The sequence below is a fragment of the Protopterus annectens genome, chromosome 13.part0 (genome assembly GCF_019279795.1).
Source record: "Protopterus annectens isolate FY-2018-M chromosome 13.part0, PAN1.0, whole genome shotgun sequence".
NCBI lineage: Eukaryota > Metazoa > Chordata > Ceratodontiformes > Protopteridae > Protopterus > Protopterus annectens.
In genome coordinates this window covers 605,709,375-605,737,076 of record NC_056747.1, presented here as the reverse complement: position 1 = coordinate 605,737,076, position 27,702 = coordinate 605,709,375, and the positions used below count along the sequence as shown (strand labels likewise).

The 27,702-nt window shown below is 43.2% G+C and overlaps 1 protein-coding gene across 1 annotated transcript in view; it reads left to right on the top strand.

The window, feature by feature from the left end:
* The window catches only part of GDPD1 (glycerophosphodiester phosphodiesterase domain containing 1), a 1,104,740-nt gene extending 1,077,807 nt beyond the window's left edge, over positions 1 to 26,933 (top strand). The window contains exon 10 of the mRNA XM_044054272.1: positions 24,911 to 26,933. Coding sequence (XP_043910207.1) covers positions 24,911 to 25,027 — 117 coding nt within the window. The 3' untranslated portion in view covers positions 25,028 to 26,933. The remainder of the gene's footprint in view (positions 1 to 24,910) is intronic.
* Positions 26,934 to 27,702: the final 769 nt, after the last annotated feature.

Here is a 27,702-nt window from a genome sequence, read left to right as displayed (position 1 = left end):
GTATAATTTTGGTAAGGCAACCACAGCTGTTGCAACATTTTGCTCCAAAACTGGTGCCAGTAACTCACTGTTTGCTGTGAAGTTGATCTCTGCAACTCTTATCTGTCAGGGAACTCCTGACCCTTTCTTACTTGATTTTCTTGCTGTCCTCTTCTGCATACATCTCCACGTCAGTGCCTGCAGGGTTGTCCGAATCAACTCAGCTATGTAGCCATCTCTTTCTATCTTAACTGCAGCCCTAATTTGCACTTTGTCCAAGCACAAACATCAGAATCTCTGTACAGTAGAGACTTATTCCTGTACTTCAGTTGTCCTGGCCACCTCCTGTTTAACGTACTCATGTAGTACCCAGGAGTGTGGTTAGACTTCTCATTCAACTTCCAATACCACATCCATATCATCAAAGCTGTAGTGAATAAACATATGATGTGAAGTTATTCAGTCTCGCCATTCATTCATCACTGATGGGTTCGGAGCCGATCCTCGGCTCTGACACGGCCGACTAGCAAGCTCAAAGTTCTCCAGTAGCTCGAGACCCCACCCCTTATCCCACAATGCACTGCTGGAATTACTTCAGATCTAGTTTGCCGTGGCGTGGATCTCTTAGTTTCCAGCTTGGCTCGAGACTTTATTGGGAGTTTTTCAACTTTCAGCAAGTTATATTTTTTTCTTTTTTATATACCCTTGTTCTGTTCTTAGTAGCAGATATACTAGATAGTAGATAGTAGTTTTTTGTGTGTTTATACCACTTTCCTCAATATTCTATCTTGCCTTCGGCCTTTTGGCCTTAGGATTAGGGATTAGTCAGTGATCCCCTTTGGGACTATTGTTGGATCTCGTATTACTGTTTGTAGCTATTTAGTTGTTAGTGCCCCTTTTGGGCTGTTTGTGTGAGTTACTTAGTTTAAAGCAGCTCTTAGTTAATCAGTGTGCTTAAGTTGTGTAATGTCTGAAGATAAGGACAAGCATCCAAAAGTGCCCAGACTGCGGACAAAAAATGTCAGTCAGAGATGCCCATGTGCAGTGTGTTTACTGCTCGGGTGAGGTACATCTGCAAGAGTCTTGCAGCATATGTCATTCCTTTTCCACAAGCTTGTTAGCTGAAAGGAAGAGGAAATTGATTGATAGGGGTATCATTAAACACCCCTTTTCTGAGGCATTTTCTGACCAGGATGGAGCCAGTAAATCATCTAAATCTTCTAAGTCTTCCACTGATTCTAGATACAAAAAAGGGAAGAGGTCAGAGAGTGTGGTCACTTTGGCTCCACTGCCCTTGGAGCGGACAGTTTGCTCTTTTCAGAACCGGGACATGGCTTTGGAACCGGTTTCTGAAAAACTTCCTTCCATATTGCTCCAGTCGGCTCCGTCTGTCCACTCTTCCAGGTCCACTGTCAGCCTATCTGATCTGGATATGGACCGGCTGGTTTAGAAACTCTTAAAGGCACCAGGCCTCGTTAAATTGCTGTCGGCTCAGACACAACCGTTGGAGCCGAAGACCACTACCTTTGAATTGTCTGCTCCTCCTCCGAGCCATATCGGACCTTCGGAGCCGGAGGAGGCCGACCTGATGATTGTGGATCCCATGGAGCCTACGCCTGCTCCAGTGTCATCTGCTCCATCTGCTCAGACATTCTCGGCACCGACCGGGGAGTCTAGGAGCTGACAGTCTCCGGTCGGGTCCAGGGAGGATAGCCGCACCGACTTGGTGCCGACTCTTCCTCTCGGGGCCTCTGCTCCTACCTTGGGCTCAGAGCCCACGGCTTCGGTGCGGGAGGAGATCACAGATCCATCAGCCATTGACTCCTTCTCATCGGAGCCGAGGTGCATTCAATGCCATGAGGCGAGTGTTGTCTCCCAAGACTTCCTCATCTCAAGGTCTGGCCTCTTCTTCCCCTAAAGTGCCTGTGTCTGTTTCTGTTTCCTCTGGTCCTCCCAAACATAGAGACCCAGAACCTCAGGTAGCCCCACAGGGTGCTCCCTGCTCTTCTGAGACCTCTCCAGAAGTTTCCCCTGAAGAGGTTCCCAGGAAGAGATTATGCAAGAGGAGGCATTTGGACTCCCCCCAGGAGTGTATCACATCGGACTCTGACCTGGATGAATCAGAAGGGTCCCCCAGATCCCCCTCTGAGGACATCTCCTTTGCGGAGATTCTTGAAATCCTTAGGCAGAGGGGTGATTGACAGTCCAAGACGCGTACTGAGGATGAGTCAGTTCTCCTGAAGGCGTTTGGGTCTCAACCTTCCACCTCTTGGGTATCTCCTCCCTACGATGAGCTTATGGATCTAGTCTCTCGTAGGGTGTGGGAGTCTCCAGAATCTATGGAACCTGCTCCTAGGAGGCCTAATAAGTTTATTTCAGCCCCTGTGGATAAGTCCTTTTTGACCAAGGGAGTCCCTGTTGATGCCATGGTGGTGGCGGCAGCCACCAAAAAGGAAATGTCTGAGACTTCCTCATCTATCCATGCTCCTAATAGAGAATCTAGGATCATGGATAGATATGGGAAACGCATGTTCAGTTCAGCGACTTTCTCACTCAGATCACTGAACTACTTGACACATTTTACCAGACTGCAGAGAGATCTCCTTAAGGAGTTGGGAGATACTCTTCAGGGTGCTGTAGCTTCGAGTGTATCCGATAAGATTGTCACTCAGCTCTCTACCCTCAATTTGATAGTTAACTCGTCCATGCGTCTCGTATTGTATGCAGCTGATGGTTCGAGTAGAGCCGCAGGTACAGGAATCACTCTCCATAGGCATGGCTGGATGCGACTCTGTTCCTTCGCGGAACCCTTCAGGTCTTCTTTTATTAATACCCCATTTGACGGCTCATCTTTGTTTGGGCCAAAGGTGAAGGAGACGTTGACCAGGCAAGAAGGAAAGACTCTGTCTGCCGTCGGAGTCCATTTTTCCACACCCGGTTCCGGAAAGCCCAAGGGGCCTTTCAAGACACACGTGGAGAACCCCCCTCCAGAGGCAGAGGAGGGGGTTTCAATGGAAGACGCCACCCTCGCGCTCGCGGCAGAGGGGGTCCGCAACACCAGGGTGACAGAGATCACTTCTCTGGTCAATCCTACCAGCGCTCCTGAAGGGAGGCCCGACTGTCCTACTCTGGAGGCAGTCGGGGGTCGCTTATCTTTGTGCCCCAAAGCCTGGCTAAATATAACAAACGACAGTTGGGTATGAAGTATCATTTCCAGAGGGTATTTTATACCATTCTCCACCCAGCCTCTTCGCGTCAAAAATATCCCAGGCGTTCCACCCAGTCACATGGGACGAGCAGCAATAGAGGTACGCTGTTTGCTAGAAAGAGTCATCCAGCCAGTCCCAGCAGACCAGACAGGGTTCGGAACTTACTCAAGTTTCTTTTTGGTTCCAAAGAAAACAGGACTGGAGACCCATTTTGGATCTCAGCAGACTCAACCAATTTGTGAGAAAAGAGAAGTTCTGAATGGTCACGCTACAGTCCATACTCCCCTTGTTGGGGAAGGACAATTGGATGTGCTCGATCGATCTCAAGGATGCGTACTACCACATAAAGATGGCCAGACCATCCAGAGATCAACTGCATTTCCGGCTGGGAGCCAATCATTATCAATTCCGTGCTCTGCCTTTTGTTCTTACTACAGCCCCCAGATTGTTCACCAAGTGCATGGCGGTAGTCATGGCTCACCTGAGGCGTCTAGAATTCCAGGTGTTTCCATATCTAGACGATTGACTTCTTAACTCCACCACCAGGCATCAACTTCTTCAAGCGAGAGAGGCTACTCTGACACTCTGCGATCAGCTAGGCATTACAGTCAGCTACGAAAAGTCTGCCTTGTTGCCATCGCAGCATATCGTTTTTATAGGGACAGAACTAGACATGTCAACCACCACTCTACGCCTTCCACCAGAAAGAATCTCTCTTCTTCGCCAACTCATCATGTCTCTAATATCAAAGAACAGAGCACCAGCAGCAGAGGTATTGAAAGTTCTAGGATTGATGGCGGCAGCTATTCTAGTAATCCCTTTAGCAAGGATGCATATGAGAATCCTTCATTGGTTTCTATTCACGCAATGGTCTTACCAATAACTTCCAATGAGTCACATGATCCTGATAACAAATTCCTGCAAGAAGGATCTTCAGTGGTGGTTGACGTCTCATGTCACAATAGGACATCCTTTCATGCTTCCCCCTCCAGTTGCCACTGTGACCACGGGCGCTTCCCTGATAGAGTGGGTGGGGCTATTTCAGGGAAAGACTGCCCAAGGCACATGGACAGATCAAGAATTACATCTGCATATCAATGTCCTGGAGATGAGAGCAGTACTTCTAGCGTTGCAATACTTTCAGGGCTATCTTCCTCTAGGGACAATTGCAATACAGACAGACAACATGTCAGTGGTCTGGTAACTGAACAAACAAGGCGGGACCAAGTCTTGTCCCCTTTGCTGAGAAGCCCTCAGAATATGGCAGTGGGCACTGTCATCCCAGCACTTTCTGTTGGCAACACACATCCCGGGCAAATCCATTGTAATAGCGGAGACGAATGGTCCCTCAAACAAGAGATTGCGGACAGGATCTTCCACAAATGGGGCCAGCCTTCCTGCGACCTCTTCGCCAGTCACATCAACAACAAATGCAGAAGCTATTTTGTTTTAATTCTCACGCCAGGTCACTCCCCGAGGGATGCTGTTGTCTACCATTGGCCCCCGGGTCTCCTCTATGCATTTCCACCAGTTCCCCTGATATCCAAATTCTTGCAGAAAGCAAAGTCGCTGGGACGGACAGTCATCCTCATAGCCCCTCATTGGCCTCGGCAAATTTGGTTCCCGTTTCTTTACCATCATATTCTGAAAGATCCATGGATCCTGGACCCAGTTCCGGACTTGTTGACACATCCGTCAGGGGATCTTCACCCATCATTGCAGACACTGAAGCTAACCGCTTGGCTGCTCCAATTCCCCGCATAGCCAGGCTCTATAATCTTTCCCATGACACTAGTCAGATTTTGTTGGCATCCCACAAACCTTCCACCAGAAAATTGTATCGTAATAAATGGAAGAGATTTTCCATTTGGGCTTCTTCCCACAACATTGACCCTTATCAAGCGCCATTGTCTTCTATCTTACAATTCATGACAGAAATCTTCAATAAAGGAGCAGCGGCAGCTACGGTACGAGTACAATTAGCTGCTATATCTAATTTCCATCTAGGAATTGATGGTTTGAATATTATGGCTCACCAATTGTCTAAGGCTTTTCTAAAAGGTTCCTTTCACATAAGGCCTCCAGTGAAGACACCTTATTCCCCCTGGATTTTTAATTTTATGTTATCTCGTATCATTCTTTCTCCTATTGAGCCTGCATCATCTTGTGAACTAAAATTCTTGTCATGGAAAACTATCTTCTTAGTAGCCATCATTCTTCCTCCTATTGAGCCTGCATCATCTTGTGAAATAAAATTCTTGTCATGGAAAACTATCTTAGTAGCCATCACTTCAGCCCATAGAGTGTCAGAGCTCCAAGCCCTACTGACAGAGTATCTCCCAGAACTAATCCATCCTTTCTGCCCAAAGTATGTTCTGAGGTTAACATTAATCAAGTCATTGAGTTGCCCGTTTTCTTCCCTAATCATACCAACAAATTGGAATATATGTTGCATAAACTTGATGTTCATAGACAACTTAAGATTTTATTTGGACAGAACCAAAGACATTAGGAGATCAGATCAGCTCTTTGTGTCCTTTTCTGAGACCAGGAAAGGTAAACCAGTTGCTAAAACAACCATGTCTAAGTGGCTGTCGGATTGCATCACCTATACATATGCTTGTCATAATATGCCATTGTCTAGTAAGGTAAAGGCTCATTCAACCAGAGCAGTTTCTACCTCGTCAGCCTTTCAAGGGAAATTGCCTTTGGATAACATCTGTGCAGCAGCCACCTGGTCTAAACCTCACACTTTATAACTCATTACAAAGTGGATAAGGCCTCCAGGGACAGGGCTTCATTTGGTTCTACGGTTCTGAAGAGTGTACTTCCATGAGCCACCCAAGATCAGGGTGCTAGGGACACTACCCATCAGTGATGAATGAACAGCAAGATTGAACAACTTCACATAAAGAAGTTATGTATTCACCATAACATTCCATGTGAGTTGTTCCATCTCGCCGTCATTGTTACGTCCCTCCTTCCTTCCCCCTCCTGGCTGACAGTTGACCTGGAGACTGTCTTCATCCTGGTTTTTCAAAGTGTATTCATTCCCAGGCAGAATAATTATTGTACTGTTATATGGTACGTAGCAAACAAGATCTGAGGTAATTCCAGCAGTTCATTATGGGATAAGGGGTGGGGTCTCGAGCTACTGGAGAACTTTGAGCTTGCTAGTCGGCTGTGTCAGAGCCGAGGATCGGCTCCAAACCCATCAGTGATGAATGAAGGCGAGATGGACTAACTCACATGGAACATTATGATGAGTACATAACTTCTTTTTCTGGACCAGAAATGTCTTGCACTTTCACCCTGAAGCAGGGCAGCTATAGGCAAAAGAGTCATCCTGCCACAACTAAAATACACCCTCTCCCTAACTGCCTCCACTGCAAAAAAAAGAACCCATTTGTACTCCAGTCCATCTCCAACAAAATCTGTGGATTTATAACTCTTTCCAAGGATGGAAGACCACTGCACCATTCTTGCTAAAGCCAAATGGCTACTTATTCCACAAAGAATCACTGCAAGTAATTGGCACCCTTTCCTTCCCTACATTCAGTAGAGAATTAAAAATGTGTTTGACAAAATGTAAATGCTTCAACAGAAGAATTGTCACATATGCCTGCCTGCACACTTCAGTTTTCATTTTCCGCTTACTTATTCATCAAATAGCTTATGCCACGGCTTTTTTATGTGGGGTACATTTTTCATAAGTAAGTATTAGGCTAGCTGCTGTTGCGGGCCATTTTAAGCCTAGACAGTTTATCCTGTTGTGCTTGAAGTAGCCTACCCCATTTGGTTATAGAGTAGCCTTACCCATTCCATGGATAATAATTATATATTACCCCTAATGAGAATAACTAGGCTCATACCATAGATAATTTGATGGAACCTGTGCATGGGGTAAAACATTTAGAAGCTGCCTTTCCCCATTAATTAATTAAAAGGGGGCAGTCCTGGGGTATATTTTCTGTTTCCCATCCATGGATCTAAGTTGGGCTTGAAAATGGGCAGGGATGAACTTTGTTTTATTTGGATTGGGAGTCTGTTCTGTTGACGTTGCAGAAGAGGTTTAAATCCTAAGACTGAGTACTTCTGATGCCATTTGACTTGCTGATGTGCTTTAGATCCATCAGTAATGGGTTGGAGGATGCCTTGTATGCCAGACTCAGGTCATCTTTTAGCCGGTGTGTAGGATATAGATAGAGTATAGTAACATGGCTTTGAGTCAGTCTGTATTGGACGTGTTGTTTAGTTCTTGTATTCTTTTAGTAAGGTACCCCTATGAGCATTCCAGTTGTTGTATGTGTCTTGACAGGCACATGCCATATGAGGCATTTATAGTCAGTGATTGGTCTAATGATGGCTGAGTAAAGAGGAACAATGACATCCCTAGTTCTAAACACAATCCCTTTGTTTATAAACTGTGCAATGTAGAAGGACTTTCTTAAAATAGTAGAACACATTTATCAAAGGTTAGGTTACTGTCCACTTAAGTTCCCAAATCCCAAACAACTGGTTATCTCTTAGGGGTGTATTGTCAATGTGGTAGGTCCGTGGTGTAGATGACTTCCCAAAGGATACAGCAATACATTTTTTGGTATTTTGTTTCAGATTATAATTTTGACACCAATTATTTATAAGAGACAAAAAGTCATTTGGGGATTCATTGACTGCTCCTAACTTGCAGTTATCTGCAGACTTGGTCAGCCAGAGCCCCTTGGTATTGGCATTTCTTTCAGAAAAGTAGATGCCAAACTGGAGAGGTTCCAGCACAGAACCCTGGGGGTCTGAAATGGTCACTTGTGTCTTTGTATAGGTAACTTCCAGCATATTGATTATCTGTGAGATTGTTGTCGATCCAGTAGATGACATAGGGATTTATTCCCAGTTTATTTAGCTTTTCTGCTATGCCTGAGTGTGGAATTGTGTCAGAAGCTTTGATCAGGTCAGGGTATGCATTATGCACTATTTTGCCGTCATCCATTGTTTTGGTGATATTTTCTAAAAAAAAAAATCCAGCAAGCTGAGTAAGCATGACCAGTCAGATATGTCTGTGCAGATGTTCCTCTGTGAATTGTCATTGCAGCTACACAGCGTAATTTTCAAAATGCTGTGTGAAACTGCTTTGCACAATTCTTGTATATGCTTATGTATTTTTTATGTTTCTTTTTTTGTTTGCATGTGCAAAGTAACAAATAGGCTGAATCTGAAAATGGTCCATGTGCATCAGAATTCTGTCTCATTTGATCATACATAAATAAAAATAACACCATCTTGTCACCACCACCATGGAGCTCTTGCATCTTCTGGAACTGCAAGTGCTGCTGCTGTCACCATGTAAACTTACCTTTTTTCCATACACCCATGGTATACTGATGTAGTACCATTTTAAGTGAACCTTTAAGCATATGCCACCTGTTTAATAGGTCCGAACCGATCAAACCATCCCTTAAAAGACTTGTTGCAAGAAAAAAAATGTTGACCCTCCAATGCCTACAGTTTAATATCCAAAACCATAGATTCTTGACCTGCAAGTAAAATGGGGTGCACCTGTATAAGTTCAGCAAAATAAAAATGTCATCGAGACACCAAGATCTTAGTCTTGAGTATCCTTTATAATGCAGAGAGTAACAACTGAACCAGTTCTCTGCATGCTTGCTGGAGTAGATTGACACAGTAGGACTGAAATCTCTTGCCCACCCATGGCACTTAAAAAGACATAGTCCCACTGCACATCACATGTCTATAGCTATGTTCCAATTCCATTGTCAGAATGATCCCCTCATGAAAGCTCAAAATACTAGACAGAATGTCTCTGAATACTGAACAAGGGTATCAAGGTATATATACACAGCTGCCATCAAAACAACATCTTTCCTGGTTCTTTTCATTGCATTATTGTATCCTGTCAGCATCTTGCAGCTTGTCTCCAATTTAAAATCCAAGGCCCCTATGCAACAGTATTGCTACATCCTTCTTCCTCACCCCATTATGTACAGATGCTACCCCCCACCCGCAAGATTGTAATGTTTTTCTGACTACTTCATTTTCTGCTGTGAAACATGCATGTCCTAAAGACGCACCACCTATGGAGTGCATCTCCTAACACATATGAGTACCATTGACCTTGTAATAGGGGTCACCAAGACTATAATTTTACAATACATTGTTGTAGCATGGCAATTGAGGAAGGTGTCTCTCTTGCTTCAGCCCATGAGTAGGATATTAGCCTCTTTCATGTGATATCTTGCCTGGGTACCAACACTTAAACTTTCCGTACAGCATACGTCTGACCTGAACTCACAAGAATAGGGGTATATAGGTGGATGTATGAATTTTAATTGCCCAGGCTATCTCGCTGTCAACTCAAATGCAGGCCTTGTAACCATCAGTCTGATCTTTGCGGGGTCATTGGTACTGTTAGCTTCTCAGAATCAGGTAAGTGCCCTGCTGGGGAACCTTCCTTTTATTTATGAACTGATTTGCCATATTTCTGTTAGATGTCAGTTCAGAGGGGTAAGTGTGAGTGCAGTAGGCAGGTTCCCTACAAAGATCTTCATAACCTTTACCTTTTCTGCCTAGGCATGAACATGACCATAAGAGCTGTTCCATTTGCTAATCTTTATTGCCCAAAACTTTGTGATCCACCTGTCTGCGTAACACCTTCTTGGAGACCCAGCCACTAAAATGTTTGGACTACTTCAAGGTTGCAGATATGGCCACACCAGACATACCTCCACCTCACAAGAAAAAGCTCAAGATGCACAGGCCTGAAATTCATTCTGCCCAGTCTGACACCAACATACCTGCTGAAGTTACAGACCCTGTGGTACATCCAACTGTACCTCGGACACCCTGTTCTGCAACTTTGCTGGATACTGCTATGGCATCAGAGGACCGCACATCCAAAGAGACTGTTGCTACTGAGAAGGAAGCACTGCAAATCATTATTTCAGAGGGCCCAGAAGGCATTCTGCAGATTTTAGTTAGGGAAGAGATCCCAGTCAAATTGATTTAGGTACATCAGGGTTTGATGCCCACCTGCTTGGTACAAGCAGAATTCACCCCAAAGAAAAAATCGGCAAAAGACTAAAGATGTTTTCTTATCTCCTCCATCTTGACAGAAGAAATGGCTCTTTTCTCAAGAATAGCTCAAAGCCATTATGGCCCTTAAACCTCCTTCTTTACCACTGCCCCCTCCTACTCCTCAGAAAGTTACCATTGACTCTTCCTCCTCTGAGGAAGAAGACTCCTCGTATTCTGATGAACATTCATTAGCTTACTCCTCTCAGATACACTCACTTGGTCAGGTCTCTTCAGATGATGACAACTACATTTCTCCTGTTTCCCATGTGGAAGAGGCATTCTTTGAGGAGACTGTTTTAAACATGAGACATATTAAGAGGGAGTTTTGGCAAATTTCTGATGTCCAAAAGAGATATTACAGCCTCTTGGAGTTGGGCTCCCCTGCCCTTCCCCTGTCCCCTCCAGTCCTGGAGGCCTTTTTGGATGCTTTTAAGTCTACCTCCTCAGCCCGTGACTCAAACTTCCTACTACCAAAGCCAGACAGATTCTACAAAGTACCAGAGAAGCTTAAGTACTTGTAGAAGAATCCTGTGGCTGACCCCTCTGATGTGTCTCTCTCTTCTGACAAAACATCTAAGTTGCTTCCTAATGCTAATGCCCTTCCATCAGACAAGGACAGCATGACTATGGATAGATGAAGAACAATGGTTTGTACCTCCTCTACTCTGGCGTTCAGAGCTACAAATTATCAGACCCATATGACCAAATATCTGCTGTCTATTCTTAACAGTTTGAACAAGGTAGTGGTAAATTCACAGGGCACAGAGTCTAAGCAACAAATTTTCTCCCTGGTTAGTCAGGCCACTGAGGTGGTCAGACAGTATAAATTGTAGTTATGATGTTGTTGAGGCCTCTTCCAGAGATATGCATGATTGAACAAGCAGCCCATACTGGAGGATTTCAAATGTAAGCTAATGTAATTTGGGCAAAAAGACAGTTAACTTATTAAAAATCTTACAGGAACAAGGTAAAACTATGAAAGACTGCAGGCATATCCTGCTTACCTTTGTACCTAGTTACCAGAGAAACCTTCCAGCCAAGCCTACTTTTGTTAAAAGGGAACCTAAACCCGCCTGAAGCACAGAAAGGTACATAGGAAGAGATTTAGAGAAAAACATGAGAGGGTCCCTAGATTTGGGAGGCCTCCCTTTTCAGAAAATCACTGTGACTCTCTTCCAAGTCCCCTCGCCCCTCACTCATACTCTTTACTTCTCAAAAAGGCACTATCAGTCCATTTCACAGTGGAGAAAGATTACCATGGACAAGTTGGGTACTATTCACTATAAAAAAGGGTTATGCTGTGTCTTGGAAGGAACTTCCTCCACTGAACAGTACCCCCCCTCACCCCCAGTTAGCTAAAGCTTATTCTTCCTGTCACTTAGGAGCTGCAGGCACAAGACATGATAGAACCATTGCCTCCTCAATTTGTAGGATGGGTTTTTCACTCCAGACTATTCCTGGTGCCAAGAAAGGAAGGAAGGAAGGACAGTGGATATTGATACTGGATCTCTCTCTTTGTTGAACACATTTCTCAAAATGCCATCTTTCATGATGCTCTTCCTCTAGACCCTTTTGCCCTTTATTCTCCCACAGGCACTTGTAGTCTCTGGATCTGAAACATGCCTACCTGCATATTCCCATTCTCCCCTCATACAGAAAATTCATAAGATTCTCCTGGCTCCTACAGAACATTTCTGAGATTCTCTTCTGGCTCATCTCACTTTCAGTTTACTGCATTGCCTTTTGGGCTTTCCACAGACCCCAGAGTGTTCATAAGTGCCTAGAGCCAGTGATAGCATTTTGCAAGGAGTCGGGGAGTTCAGATTTTTCCCTGTTTAATCTACTGATCCAGGCCTATTCCCCAAATCGTAATGCATCACCTTCTGTTCACTGCCAACCTTCTCCTGCAGTTGGAGTACAGAGTTGGCTACAAAAAATTCTCCCTCCATCCCACTCAGGACCTAGTTTCCCTGGGCTGCAGATTGGACATGAAAATGATACAGGCCTACTTACCTCAGGAAAAGATGCAAAGCGTTACAATTTACTTCCATTCCCTAACCTCCCTCAGGGTGTGCTATGCCAGGGGAAATTGTAAGAGCACTGGGATTCATGACAACAACCATTCTGATGCTCCCTTTAGCCAGGCTGCACAAGAGGAAAATGTTGATACCTGAAAACTATAACCACTAGAAACAAAGATCCCTGTCGTGCCTTGTTTCAAGAAAGAAATCTTATGGTGGGTGATCCAGATAAACCTCAATCCAGGTCTGCATTTCAAAGCACAGCTCTAAGTCAAGAAATGTACACAGTTGCTTTGGACAAGCCTTGGGGGCTTGGACAGGTATCCACAAAGTCAAGGACTTGTGGCAGCCTAGACTAAAAAAAAATAAATAAATAAAACTCATCAATCCAAAAGAGATAAGGGCTCTCCTACAAACTCTGTGGGTGTTCTCTTACCTCTGGAAACCAGGTCTTCTTTGAGTTTTCACAGACAGCACTATAGTTGTGTGGTTGGCTTAATGGTTAAGGTGTTTACCTTACAGACACAAGATACAGGGTTTGATTCTCCCATGGGGTAATTGGCCCACAATGGCAGTTAGCCTAGTACTAATGTATGAACCTATAAACAAGCAAGGAGGAACCAGATTATACAAACTATGCAGACTGGTGCAGATTGCTTAGGACCTTCTTACCCAGAGGAACGTATCCTTTCAGCCAGGGTACATCCCATTATAGGAGAGCATTCTGCCAGATGCACTTAGCAGGTCCATTGAGGACTCCTATAAATGGACCCTAAACAAACAGGTCTTCCAAGATATACTCCACAAGTGGGAAACACCACAGATAGACTTATTTGCCTCACAATAAGAAGCTCCCGCTATTTTGCACCAGGATTCCTTCCATTGTCATGGAGAACAGGTGCATTTTGTTTTCAGTGGACAGAGATTCTTTTACACCTTCCCCATTACCTGTAATGCCAGAAGTATTACAGAAGATCCAGAAAGAAAGAAAGAAAAAAAAACAAATCCTACTGGTGACTCCGTTTTGGCAAAGGCAGCAGTGGTTTCCCTTTCTCTTCCATTTAGCCGAGAGCAATCACCTCATACTGCCCACAAAGTATACCTCCTCAAACAGCAGAAGGGATCATTGCTTCATCCCAGCCTGTCATCCTTAAACCTAAGCCTACCGCTGATATGATTCTGATCCCTTTCAGACACCAATTTTCTGTAGATGTGCTTCAGGTTCTCCAGGAGGCAAGGAGACATACCGCTCAAAATACTAAATAGCCAAATGGAAGAAATTTTCTATATAGTGTCATACAAATATAATCACTCAAAAAAGTGCTAGCAAGTACGGTAGATGCACAGGCCAAAGCAACTTGAATGTAAGCAAAAAAGAAGGCCAGCACCAGGGACTCGAAGCAAAAAATATTTATTGATATTACCAGACCGGTTTCAGCATATAGCTTTCTTCAGTGGTTATACATGGTCAGCAGTTCACAAACTGAATTTATATGAGATACCCAATTAAGCAATAATTGACATCATTTCCTGTAAGAAGAACAAAGATGAGTAGTTCATACAATGTGTTTCAATATATATATATATATATATATATATATATATATATATATATATATATATATGTGTGTGTGTGTGTGAATATACGTGCACAAATGAAATTTGAAAAACTGCATACAAAATAAATAATACAATGTATACTAAATCATGAAAAAAATAAAAAAATATACTAATAAATTGTAAAGTTAACTACTAAATATTCAGCATAATCCTAAACACAATATCATAACTTGTCATTTAGACCTGGTGGAAAGAGACCACCTAATTTAACTATCCATTTCTTTTCTTTGGCGTTCAATAAATTGTGCCATCCTGTTCTGAAACATTTATTTCCAAAAATTCTATAGATAATAGTCAGGACCCCACAAAATCAGAAGTTTCTCTCATCTTGATTTATTTATTTGAGCTCATGAATACAGGTCTGGCATATTCTTCAATTAAAACCCTCCAGTCGGCCTCTCTGTCTGCCTGTTATGCCCAGACCTGAGATCAGACAATTCCTGAAAGGGGTGCTGCATCTAAGACCACAGGGAAAACCTGTGCCCCCACCTTGGGACATCAATTTCATGCTGGAAAATCTCACTTGGTCCTCCTTTGAGACAGCCAGATCTTCTACTCTCATATTCTGTACCTGGAAAACTTATCTTGTTGCTAGCACTTACCTCTGTTAGGAGAGTCTCCTTGACATTACTGCTGTTAAGTACCATTGTAGTACAGGCCTGGCTGGCTCAAATTCCACTGAGTGAAACCTAGTGGTCCTGCTACATGTTATGCTTACAGTGAGTAAAAGCCACCTCCCTTTTCCCTGGGATGGGTAGGTCAACAACAGCTGCTCATTTCCATCCTTCCAAGCCAGCTCTTATAGGCACCTGAGCCACTACTTAAGCTCAGTTTACCTGTGGTGTAGTAACAGTTTTATCTGTCGTTGCCATGGAGCTGTCATAGTCACAAAGTATTAACTTATATGAACTAAGCAGGTGGTGGAAGCAAAGTACCAGTCAACTCTCTGCAGCTGGTCATAAACCAAAGTCCCATTTAGGTTTAAATCTTCATTGTGTTTTCTTGATTTGCAGGAAATGTGCTTGCTCAATGTTTAACATATGCTAATTGACTCATGGGCAAGGTACATTTTAATAAATGCAGTATCCTACTCCATGCCATGCACTGGAGTATAGTGTGCATTTCCCTAACTTTGGACCTTCCACGAAGAAGTACCATATTAGAACAGAAGAGAAGAGGAACAAATGAGAATTCCTTCATGTTCTGATAATGTAAGAATGTATCTGTTAATTTATTATTTGTAACAGCATGCTTTACTGTAGGACCATTTCAATGAAATGTGCAAGTATACCTGCATTTTGTTGTTAATCTGATGTCCTTCATGGATGCATCTGCAGTCATAACAACTGGGTTGTCCTGTCGTCAGGCAGCCCTTCAGTCGGCCGGATTCCAAAGTCCGGGTCCGGCTTCGGCTGATGTCGCACTTCACCCGACGTCATCTCTGTTGGTCTTCGGGTATAAAGGCATCAGCCGACGCCATTTTCCTCAGTCTTTCTTGCCGCGTGGCGCCCGAAGCAGAAGCTGTTCGCAAGTGCCGGTCGGTCGGATCCGGAGATTACTTCTACCGAATACTACTTCGAAGACTTCTAAAGCTAAGTACCCCGTTGGGGACTCTTTCTTGCCTCAGCCGATGTCAGAAAAAGTTAATAATTGTTTAACCTGTGGGAAACAAATACCTCATAAAGATTTCCACTCTTATTGTCTGCCTTGTTTAGGCCCAGCCCACGACGTAGCAGCCTGTGCGGCCTGTGCTTCTTTCAACCGACGAACGCTTAGGCGTCGGTCGGAGTTTGCAGAACAGTTTTTCGGTTCTGATTTTGCGTACATTATGCCGTCGGATCCTCCGACTACCCAATCTGCCAGAAAACGCAAAGATAAAGACCGACACTCGCGGTCGGCGGTTCGGCCGAAACCATGGTTAAGCAAACCGCGAGTGTCTCGGTTTCGGCCGAAACCGAGAAAACTGATCAAAGTACAGCTGAATCTATCTCTACAACTGAGGCCCCTGCTACCACTCTTGAATCGGCCTCAGAAATTTTATCCACTACGGTGGTTGCCACTGACTTATCAGACACCATTCCCTTGGATGTCTCTACCCCAGCACGTGGTGCTGCTAGGCCTCCAGCAGCCATGTCCATTAAGGCCTTCGCCAGGGCTAAAGCAGCCAAGACTACTAAAACAGTGCCTGTTAAACCCCCTACAACCAGGCCCTCTTCCAGTTCTCAAATGCTTACTTTGGCAGAAGATTTAATTTCATTAATTAGAGGATCTCAATCTCACCCAGACAGGGCCTCTCAGCCCCCAGAGAAGAGACCTAGGGCAGAGCCCCCTGAGCCAGTGTCCTCTGATGATTCTGCTGATGAATCAGACATAACTGACCAGCCAGAGGCTCCTTTCTCCAATTTTGAAGATTCTGATGCTGAAGAATCCATTCCAGCTGCTTCCCCACCAGAAGAATTCTCCTTTGGGGAAACCTTACATGCCATGCGAGAGCAGTTCCAATGGCAGCAACAGGATTTTTCAGACTCCAGAAAGAGACTTAGGACCTTTCTGCACCTTCCACAGCACAGGCCCTTAGCTATACCTCCTGTTCTCTCTGTGGTGGATGATGCTTTCAATGATGTCTGCTCCGCTCCAGATTCTTTACCCCCAGCCCCTGCCAAACCAGACAGATTTTACAGGGTGCCAGATACTCATCACCACCTTTACAAGGCCCCACTTGCAGACCCCGAAACTATATCCCAGGGTCCCAAGGCAGTAGCGACCATAGCTAAAACCCTATTCCTTCTGAAAGGGAAGCAAGGTCATTAGACAGATGGGGTAAAAGGTCTACACTTCAGCTACTCTCTCAGCTAGAGCTTTAAACTGTCAGTTTCACATGATACAATACCAAGAGTTTATGCTTGATCAGTTAACTAAAAAGCTAACCACTGATGAATCTCTTGATAAGAAATATGTATTAGAAATGGTAAATAACATACAACAGGTTAGTAACCATTCCTTAAAATGTGGCTATGATGCACTGGAGGCTTCATTTAGATCAGCCATGACTGGCACAGTGATAAGAAGGCATGCATGGCTAAAGGAGCAAGCTTTACCGGATCATGTTAAAGCTAAGTTGCTAGATGCTCCTATGGATAAGACAAGTTTGTTTGGTACACCTGCCCAGCAGGTTATGAAGAAAATGGAAGAAAAGGCAAAATCTGTTCAAACGGTTAAAGATTTCTTGCAGGTTCAACTCCCAAGGTTTAGCAGGAACTGGCCTGCCAAAAATTGGTCCTTTCCAGACTCCACAAGATCTCAAAGGGGCAGGAATAGACGTTCCAGAGGCAGAAACCAATCCAGAGGAGGTGCCTACAGAGGACGACAGTGGCAAGGTAACAACAGAGGCACAGACACAACCACTGCCACTACATCAACACAACCACAGTGACTTAACCCTAAATCCGCCTACCAGGGAACAAATAGCAGCTCCTCTAGGCGGAAAGTTGACCTTATTTTCAAAGAACTGGCACTACATAACAAAAGACAAGTGGATTTTACAAACCATAGATCAAGGTTACCGGTTCCACTTCCACACTTTACCAGTCAAAAGAGGAATGCCAAATCTACCTCCAAATCAAAAACAGAGGCTCTACAACAGATAATGGAGTTAGCAAACATGAGAGCTGTGGAAAGAGTGCCAACAGCAGAGCAAGGAAAGGGGTTCTACTCCAGACTATTCCTAGTTCCAAGAAAGCAAAACAGTTGAAGACCAATTCTCGACCTGTCCACCTTAAATACATACATCATTGTCCCAAAATTCAAAATGCTGACCCTACAGCAACTTCTTCCCATGCTGGGCAAGGAGTGTTGGCTGGTAACTCTAGATCTCAAGGAGGCATACCTGCACGTCCCCATTCGACCAATCTGCAGAAGATACCTCAGATTTCTTGCAGGATCAGAGCACTATCAATTCTCAGCATTGCCCTTTGACTTATCTACTGCCCAGAGTATTCACAAAATGCCTGGCATCAGTAATCGCCCATTGCAGACTACAGGGAATTCAAATTTACCCATACCTGGACGACTGCCTGCTACAAGGGGACAACAAAAGCAAGCTGACAACAGATTTGCAAAGGGTCATTTACTTGCTACAAGCACTGGGATACACAGTCAATTTACAAAAGTCAAGGCTGATACCATCCCAAACAAGGACATTCTTGGGCGCGGAATTGGACACAGTAAAACAAATGGCATTCCTAACTACAGAAAAACAAAAAGAACTCCCTCTTTACTTCTTGGCACTAACAAAACTGAACAAGTTAACAGCAAGAAAAGTACTGCAGGCCTTGGGCTTCATGGCATCATGCATAATCTTAGTCCCATTTGCCAGACTACATATGAGAAAACTACAGTGGTACCTAAAGAACCTATGGTCCCAACACAGACACAGCCTAGAAACAGAAATCCCACTAATTCCATGCTTAAAACAGGAGTTCCTATGGTGGGCTCAGGCATGCCAGTCAAACCCAGGCCTACCCTTTCGCAGATGTCAAGCAAGCCAGACCATCACAACAGACGCTTCAGACCTAGGATGGGGGGCCCACATGCTGGACAAATGCGTGCAAGGATTGTGGACACAGGATCAACTTCACCTGCACATCAACCTAAAAGAAATGCTGGCAGTAAAACTGGCAATCCAAAAGTTCAGACCATTTCTCAAAGAGGGCCAGTTGATGATAAGGACAGACAACACCACAGTCATGTGGTACATCAACAAACAGGGAGGCACTCATTCATACCCCTATGCAGAATGACTTTGGAGCTGTGGACCCTGGCACTCAGCTACAACATCCAGTTACAGGCAATATTTGTACCGGAAAAGAAAATACTCTAGCAGACATATTAAGCAGAACCACATCGGATGCCCACGAATGGAAGCTGCACCCGGACATCTTCAAGACCATCTCAAAGAAATGGGGAATGCCTCAGATAGATCTATTCGCATCACCTCTCAATCACCAGCTCAAAAATTCTGCACAAGGACATTCCACCCACTAGCATGGAAAGTGGATTCGCTCTCCTTCAGCTGGAAAGGCCTAACAGCATATGCATTCCCACCTCTTCCCTTGATACACAAAGTACTACTAAAAATCAAGGAAGAACGTCCAAGGATAATCCTGATAGCTCCAAACTGGCCAAGACAACACTGGTACCCACTGCTGAGGAGCATGTCTTGGAACAATATGTGGCCAATACCCCTGATGCCTTTGATGTTAACTCAGAACAACTACAGCATCATACATCCAAACCTAAAAACGTTGCAACTGACTGCATGGAACATCACATAGCAGCAGCTAATCCAGAACTTTCCCAAAGAGTTAAAGACATTATTCTTGAAGCACGCAGACCTTCAACAAGAAGGAACTATGCTGGAAAATGGAAAAGGTTTGTCATTTGGAGTACTGAAAGAGGAAAAGATGTGTCAAACATAGATATGCCTAACATTCTGGAGTATCTGGCGAACTTCTTCATTCAGGCCTATCCTACTCCTCCATCAAGATACATGCATCAGCTATTTCAGCAGAATACAGCTTTGATCCACCTGTTTTTCGCACCCTTTGCTCAGGCAGTTCCTCAGAGGAATCAAGAATGTAAAACCTCCAAGGAAACCACCATTACCAGCTTGGGACTTAAACTTTGTGCTAGAAAAGTTGACACTATCACCCTTTGAACCAGCAGCAACAGCAGACCTACAACACCTGTCATGGAAAACTGCTTTCCTACTGGCAATTACTTCAGCAAGGAGGGTTTCAGAACTACAGGCCTTAATGGCAGTGCAACCCTTCCTAATCTTCCACCAAGATAGAGTGTCCATGAGGACTAATCCTACATTTATGCCTAAGGTGGTATCCAGAGTGTCTCTAAACCAGGCAATCCACCTACCTACCTTCTTTCCCAACCCACAAAACAGAGGGAAAGAATACTGCATACCTTGGATGTACATAGACAGCTACGCTACTACTTGGACAGAACAAAAGTAGCAGAAAGACTGACCAGCTTTTGTAGCCTATGCAACAGGAAGGGAAGGAAAAGCTATTTCAAAACAGACAATCTCCAAATGGATAGGAAATTGCATACGATTCTGTTACTCCTTCCATGGAAAACCAATTCCACAGAACATAAGACCTCATTCTACAAGGGCAACAGCCACTACCACAGCCTTCTTACGAGGAGTGGCAACCAAAGACATTATTGAGGCGGCTACTTGGACCTCCGTGCATACATTTGCCAAGCATTATAATTTGCCTCTATATTCCAGATCCCGAGCAGGGTTTGCCACTGCTGTACTGCAAGGGATCCCAAACACACCATAATCTACTTTTATCCTCCTCCCCTAGTTGGCTATGGTATTCTACCCAGTTGTTATGACTGCAGATGCATCCATGAAGGACATAGTACAGTTTTGTACCTACCATAAATGTAGATGTCCGAACTGGATAGCATCTGCAGTCAGGATTACCCTCCCTCCTTCCCCTCTGTGGTACTCCTAGGGTGTTTACCCTCCTAATAGCTAGCTGGTGGGGGGGAGTCTTTTATGGTGTATTTGTTTGTATATATGTACATACATGCTTATTTTTGAGTTTACCTCTATCTTTTTGGAAACATTGGCATCTATCCAAATTTTAGCCTTCAATAGGGCTACTGGCATCTGGGGCAAGAAACACTGAGGAAAATGGCGTCGGCTGATGCCTTTATACCCGAAGACCAACAGAGATGACGTCGGGTGAAGTGCGACATCAGCCGAAGCCGGACCCGGACTTTGGAATCCGGCCGACTGAAGGGCTGCCTGACGACAGGACAACCCAGTTGTTATGACTGCAGATGCTATCCAGTTCGGACATCTACATTTATGGTAGGTACAAAACTGTACTTTTTCTATGGGTGGGACTAACTGGGATGATGATAGTACTGATGGGTTACAATGCTTATTATAGGTCCCTGCTAATTTCCATTACATCTTCCATTTCTGGTTCAACAAGATAGACAACTACTAAGAGTTATTAAGACTGATTTAAAAGACAGAGAAGGCACTCTGTGCCCATTCAGAAATTCTGTTCTGTTTAATTTATTTAGCAACTTGTTGTTAGTTATATGTGTATCCTGGTATAATGTACCTTAGGTTTGTTTCATGGCAAGAAGATTATCAGCAAGTTATTGTTTCCTTCTTCCTATGTGTCAAGGACATATATTGTCATAAAATGCGCAATGTTGTGGCCTGTTTAACATCTCATAGGTCTGTTGCTGTTCTGTTCCCTGCCATCTCATGCAGTTCTGTAGTTCATGCAAGGATTGCAGATGAAGATCATCCATCATCCTCCTTGTGCAAGGCAGATTAGATTCATGATGTAACATTTTTTTAAATATTTTTTAGCAGGTCTCTTCACTGTAAGCATTACGCCTCAGTATTGTGTTGACGTATTTGTTCCTCCCTTTCTCCAGTATATAAAGACTGAGGAGAGAGGGGTATGAGAGCTGGGATCATGGCTGTTACCTGCTGGGGTAGGACATTTTCTAAATAGTGTGAATACCCCGCCTTGGCCAGATGCAGTGCTGCCTGTGCTGAACCACATGCAAGTTCTGCATACTCCTGTGATTTTCAGCTGGAGTTCTTTACATTTTGTACTGGTATTCTGATCCCCATCATTGTAACCTTTTCTTAAATGGCATTGCTGAGGTAGGACTTTGTCAGCACCCTGCTCTTGTAATAGGTGACCCAGTACTGATTGCTAAGTGTCATTTTTCCCCCTCCTGTAGTGCCAGTGCAAATAGGTGAACCTAGGCTATCTGGAGCATTTCCAGGGCTGAAACCTGTAAACAAGAACCCAGCACACTGTGCAGTGATGGAATGTAGAAAGCCAGGCCCTTCAGTTATGTACCTTTAAGACAGGGATCCAGGGGCACTTTCATCTCCCATTAACCTTCTGGGATAAAAAGTCTGATGTTGCTTCCCCTTTGCTGTTTTTATGGTAGGATGTACTTGGTAAAATACACTTAATTATCTTCTTTTTCTCTGCTTTGTGATATAGTTGCTTCCAACATCTTTCCCCTGATTCCCCCTATATGTCAGAGCTGTAAAGTGAGAGCACCTCCTACCATTTCTCATTGTTTTTTTACTTTGTGGTTGGGGTCCTATAAAGACCTTTGTTTTTTTAAATGTCCTAATGCCTCCATCTCACATTTAACTGTAGCTCTAGGGGATATTCCAGACATCACCCTGTAACAGGTGCTGTGTGTGGGTCTGCCCAGTTTACCATCTACCACAGTTTTCCTTTGAGGCAAAAGCTGGGCAGAGACTTCCCTGAAGTGTTGCATGCCCTCCCCTTTGTAATTGGGACTCGGAAAGAAAATTTGCCTTCAACATCTCCCATTTATCTGACCTCTGTGGTAAAGACTGTGTAAAGGATTTGTCCCAACACCCACTCCCCTTTGTAGCACACACACACTGTGAGGACAGCTTTGTCTATTCCCAACATTTGTTTTATCTCTCTCTCTTTCTGTTTTTCAATGTATTTTTGTTTACGAGTTAGAAATCTTAGGATGGATTTGACCCCTCCCCCCCAAGTGGTCTGGGCATGGGGCTCGTTCCTTTAATATCTTCAAGTGTGAGATGGGTTTTTGGTAGGATCTGTCTTTGACATTTTACACTGTTCTTCTGCTTGTAACAGGATGTCTAGTCTGTCACTAGATTTTTTTTGTTTCTTTTTATGTCAATTTCTGCTGTGCTACTGATAAGGGTAGGGTTTCCCAATCATATCCCATTGTTATATGAAGCAGCTTCTCCATGGTAAATGAATGGCTTTCTGTCATCATCTGATATTCCTTCCTATGGATGAAGAAGTTGCCTCATGATGTTTGCCACTATCATTTCCTGTATGACACAGACTACATAAAAGGGGATCTTTCTGACTTTCTGTCATAGGTTTCTTTTGTGTATGCCACAGGCTTTTAAAACAAAACTATTCATTGGAAATCCCCTTACATAAGACTCCATGGAGAAATCTATGTAGCATTATCACCCATGCCACTTTGACAGATTTTTGGATTTTTTTCTATATACTATTTCTCTCTCCACTTCCTGGTCATTGGCTTTTGTCCAGTGAATCTTGAGCCTATTTGTTCCTTAAAAAGTGATAGTGTAGTCACTGTCTTGGATGAGTGCCAGTTGGAGGAAGCCATCATCCAGCCGGGCATAAAAGCTGTTTATTCACAGCCCATCAACCCTCCCTACACCTGTATGCCTGCATAGTGACTCACCCTTCACCTGCCCCTGATTATACCAGCCTTCAGTGTGTAGGCCCACAGGAAAAAGTTGGTATCATCAGTGACCCTGCCTTGCAGCTTAAAGCCATTCCTGTTGGCTCACCAGTCCAGTGGCACTGTCTCTCCCCTACCCAGTTTTGAAGGCCTTTGGGGAAGCCTTCATACAGTAGGTGTTTTCTCTAATTAAGGCCTTCCTTCACCACTGGTGGTTGATGTAAGCACCCATATCACCATGAGGGCCTCCTAGGCTCCTGCCTATGCATTCATGTTCATACTCATATATGCATGCACCTGTATACACACAGAGACACATGCACGCATGCACACACACACACACACACACACACACACACACACACACACACACACACACACACACACACACACACACACACACACACACACACACACACACACGGCTTTCATGACTGGCTTGGGAGCACCAAGGCCACATCTTCAGTTTTATGTCTGATCCTGTCACCTGACAAGCCTTTGCTTCCAAGTAGTAGGCAGACAGTCAGACCACCACTTCCTCTGCTGTCATGGGAAAGCCAACATCAGCCACTCAGTCTTCCCCACCTGGTTCCCCAGCATTAGAGCCACTAACTGAACTCTGGTCATCTGGGTTGCAGTTAGGGCTTTATCCATTTACACTGCAGCCAGGACCAGACTTTGTGTTAAGGGGATGAAAATGATTCTCTTTATTTGTTCTTGGTAGTAGACATTGCAAGAAAAGTTGCTTCTTCCAGCATTTTCCACTTATTCTATATGGCAGGTACTACAGTTAGAAGACTGCACTGGCAGTTGTCAGCGTTCTTTTGTGTCATGTTAGAATACTTTTCTTTTGACATCGCTGTTTGGTCACGTACATCTCTAGGCTCATTGGTTTACCACGATGAAGGGAGGTACATGGAGCTCCGTTAACTGCTTTATTTTGCGAGCTTTATGTCTCTTTATAATGGGTAATATTGCCAGTATCAGGTAGTAGGTACTGCTGAGATATGAATCTAGGCCCAGTAAAAGAGACTACTGAAGCAGACATTAGCCATACATCACATATTGTAAACGAGGACAGGCCTATCCAGTCAGTACCAATTGTATGATGAGCCCATTCCACAGTCTTAACATGCTTTGCAGCTCTTACCCATGCATGCATGTCCTTGTCACAACCATTCAGACATCATTGTCAATCTGAAACCTTAGATGAACCATCGTGCAGCAGTGCAGATTTGTTACGCTGTCAACATCCTTTATGCTGATGTTTGTGCATTTCCCTCAGAGCTTAATACTTAACATAGTATGAAGTGCGTTTTTCATTTTTTTCTAATTTTTATTCCTCTGACAGTTACCACGATTAGCATACCACTGGTTAAACAGTATTTCCATCCTCTTCACAACAAGAGCCACTGTATTTTACCAATTTTTAAGATGCAAAACAACAATTCTAGACAACCCAAGCTATGGCTCCTCTACAGACCACTTAGCTTCCAGTTTACGTAAGCTATAGAAATTAGTAACAAAATTTGCTGGTATTTAGGTGGTCATAAGAGTAGAAGACATGAAGGCCAGTATCCCAGAATGCATCCACCAGTATGAGACTGATGTTGAACATTTTTTTAAAAGTTGTAGGTTATGCTGATAACAGCAAATGTGTTGCACATGTAACCTCTACTGTTTGTTTCACAGGTTTATATATGGGTCCTGAATGAGGAGAAAGAATTTCAAAGAGCATTTAGTTTGGGAGCAACTGGCGTTATGACAGATTATCCCACAAAGCTGAAGATGTTTTTAGACAAATATTAATCCTGACTGAATCAATGAAAGTATTTAAAGCATTTGGTAAGCATTGGCATTACATTACAGAACCCCGTAATGGATAAGGAACCCTGAAATGAATTAGGGGGCATACTCCACCAGATTTGTTACCTCATTTCATTTGGATAATGAATGAACTTTTGTTAGATTTACATATACAGACATGTAGCAAATAACTGTCCAAATACTCCAGTGCGCAGTGCTGGAGTACATTACAGTTACTCTGAGGTATGAAGAAGTGTGATACATCACAAAGGATTTTTCTGCCAGCCACTTGATACATACTTGTCAAGTAGCATTACATTTTCTGGGATTCTATATTAATTTTCCCTTCTGCCTGAAAGACCTGTACATACCACCCCCCTCTGCTCTTGGTACACAGAGATAGCTTTTAAAGCAGATTGGTTGTATTCAACATTTAAAGCTTTTGAAAAATTGCTAAACAGTACACTGAATGCACTTTGGAAGAGGTGGATAAACTCTGGCTGTCACTTAATTGTAAATGTAAGCACTACAATCTTCTCAAAATGAAGCCTTTCTAACTATGCTTCTTGCTTTCAAACAAACAAAAAAAGAATGGGCAAAATAAGTAGAGAATGCATTTTATACAGGCAAAAATAAAAAGATTAGAGTAAAAAATACCTTTTACACACATTTAACATTACATTTCCAAAATTATAGTTTAAAATATAAAATTTAAATACTTGGGACCATGAATTGATTCCGACTTTCAAAAAAATTATGCAGCTTGTTTTGTTTCCAGCAACACAATTGAATTAAAAAGTGAAGTAATTGCATTTACTTTGTCATGGTGAATTCCAAAAGGTCATGCAGTGGACATTTTTAACTTTTTTTATTTCTGTTTTTAATCAAAACAGAGCAATACTGTATGCTTCTAAAAACACAAGTTATTAGTTGGGTATTTAAAATATGAAAAAAGCACTGTTGCCTGGTAACTGGCCATTATCAGATGCTAGAGTTCACCTTTAAATCATTTATTTATGTAATTAAAGAAATGTTCTTTATAATGTTATTGATGAAAGAAAATACTTGAATGGTTACTTTTTCACTGTTTTGGCAATGAATAAATCATAGTTACCAATTTAAGCAGTTGCTGAATTATGCCATGATGACGGTAAGGATTCAAAGAAAGAGGCATATCAGTACGTGCTGAAACTTTTATTACTGGCTACCTGTGCTGAGGTTTCTACTTGAATTGTACCCACTCCGTTGCAGTGACAGGAATAATGGCAACTTTGCAGTTTTAATGGAACAGCAGAAGCAAAAGAAACTTTGGCAATGCTGGTAAAATGTTTACCTGTGGAATCTGCCTTCACATCAGTCTTATGACCTGCATGGTTGCATCACAGAAGAATATGCTATTTGCTGTGCTCTGGAACTGTAAATGGTTTAACTACAAAAAACCCTATTAAAATAGAACTCAAAGGGTATAACATAGTGATTGTTTCAGAATACCTATTTCATGACTTCTTGTATTCCTCAAGGTGAACACAGTTTGGTTTGCTTCACAGTTTTCTGTACCGTATAAGGAAGGATAGTCATTGAAACTGTTTCTTTGAGGCTAGATTAGTGGATGTGATCCATGGCTGCTGCAAAATGTAAACCCGGAAACAGCTTCTTCACGAGTGAACAAGGTATGGATTTAAGACACACCTGTACCATCAATAAACATTATTATGTAATGAAATTAAACATTTTGGACACCAAGATATGGTGTAAAATATGTTATGTATAGCTGTAGTTGTCAGTCCTCTGTTGTGTATGTGACTGTTGTAGGGCTGTACATAATGATTTTGACAACTCAAGAGTTATATATCAGGTAAGCAACAGAGCACCAGCATTCTTGGAATTAAAAAAATGTCTGAATTCCTTACTTTTTGAAACTTGTTTGCTCATTCATTTTGAACTAGGTTGTGTGAATGTTCTGTACTTTGAAAAGAAGAAATGCTCATATTAATGAGTGTGGTCAGGTTGAAGATTGCCTGCTCTGTGACATTTCCACTGGAATTATTTAAGCTGGATGTCTAAAATAAGATCTGCCTACTATCTGGGCAGTGTTGTCCTCTAGTTTCACTCTGTGACATCAGGTATCTTCCTGCTCTGGAAGAAATAGATGTTCTTCGTGTTTCACTTTTGCAGTCGTTACATTTGGGTAATCTGCTGGCAGGTTGTCCTCAGTCGGCCTGATTAACAAAGTCTTGGGTCCTGCGTCGGTTGCTGTCCCTTCTTCCATGACGTCAGGTCGTCACGGGTATAAAAGCCGATGCCATTACATCAGTCTTTCTTGCTGCGCGGTGCCCGAAGCAGAAGCAGTTCGCAAGTGCCAGTCGGCCGACTCCTGAAATTTTCGTTTTTGAGTTTCAGAACCAAAGTGTCCAACTAAAAGCTAAGTACCCCGTTGGGGAAACTTTTTCTTGCTCCTTACCGATGTCAGTAAAATTTAATAATTGCATTACTTGTGGGAAGCAAATACCTCATAAGGATTTTCATTTGTACTGTATTCCTTGCCTAGGCCCTGACCAAAACGTGCCTTGCTGTTGGTTTTGTGCTAAATTTTGGTTCAAGATTTAACTATCTAGAAATGTCGTCGGTTAGCAATCCAACTACCATAATACCTAAAAAACGCAAAGAAAAAGACAGAG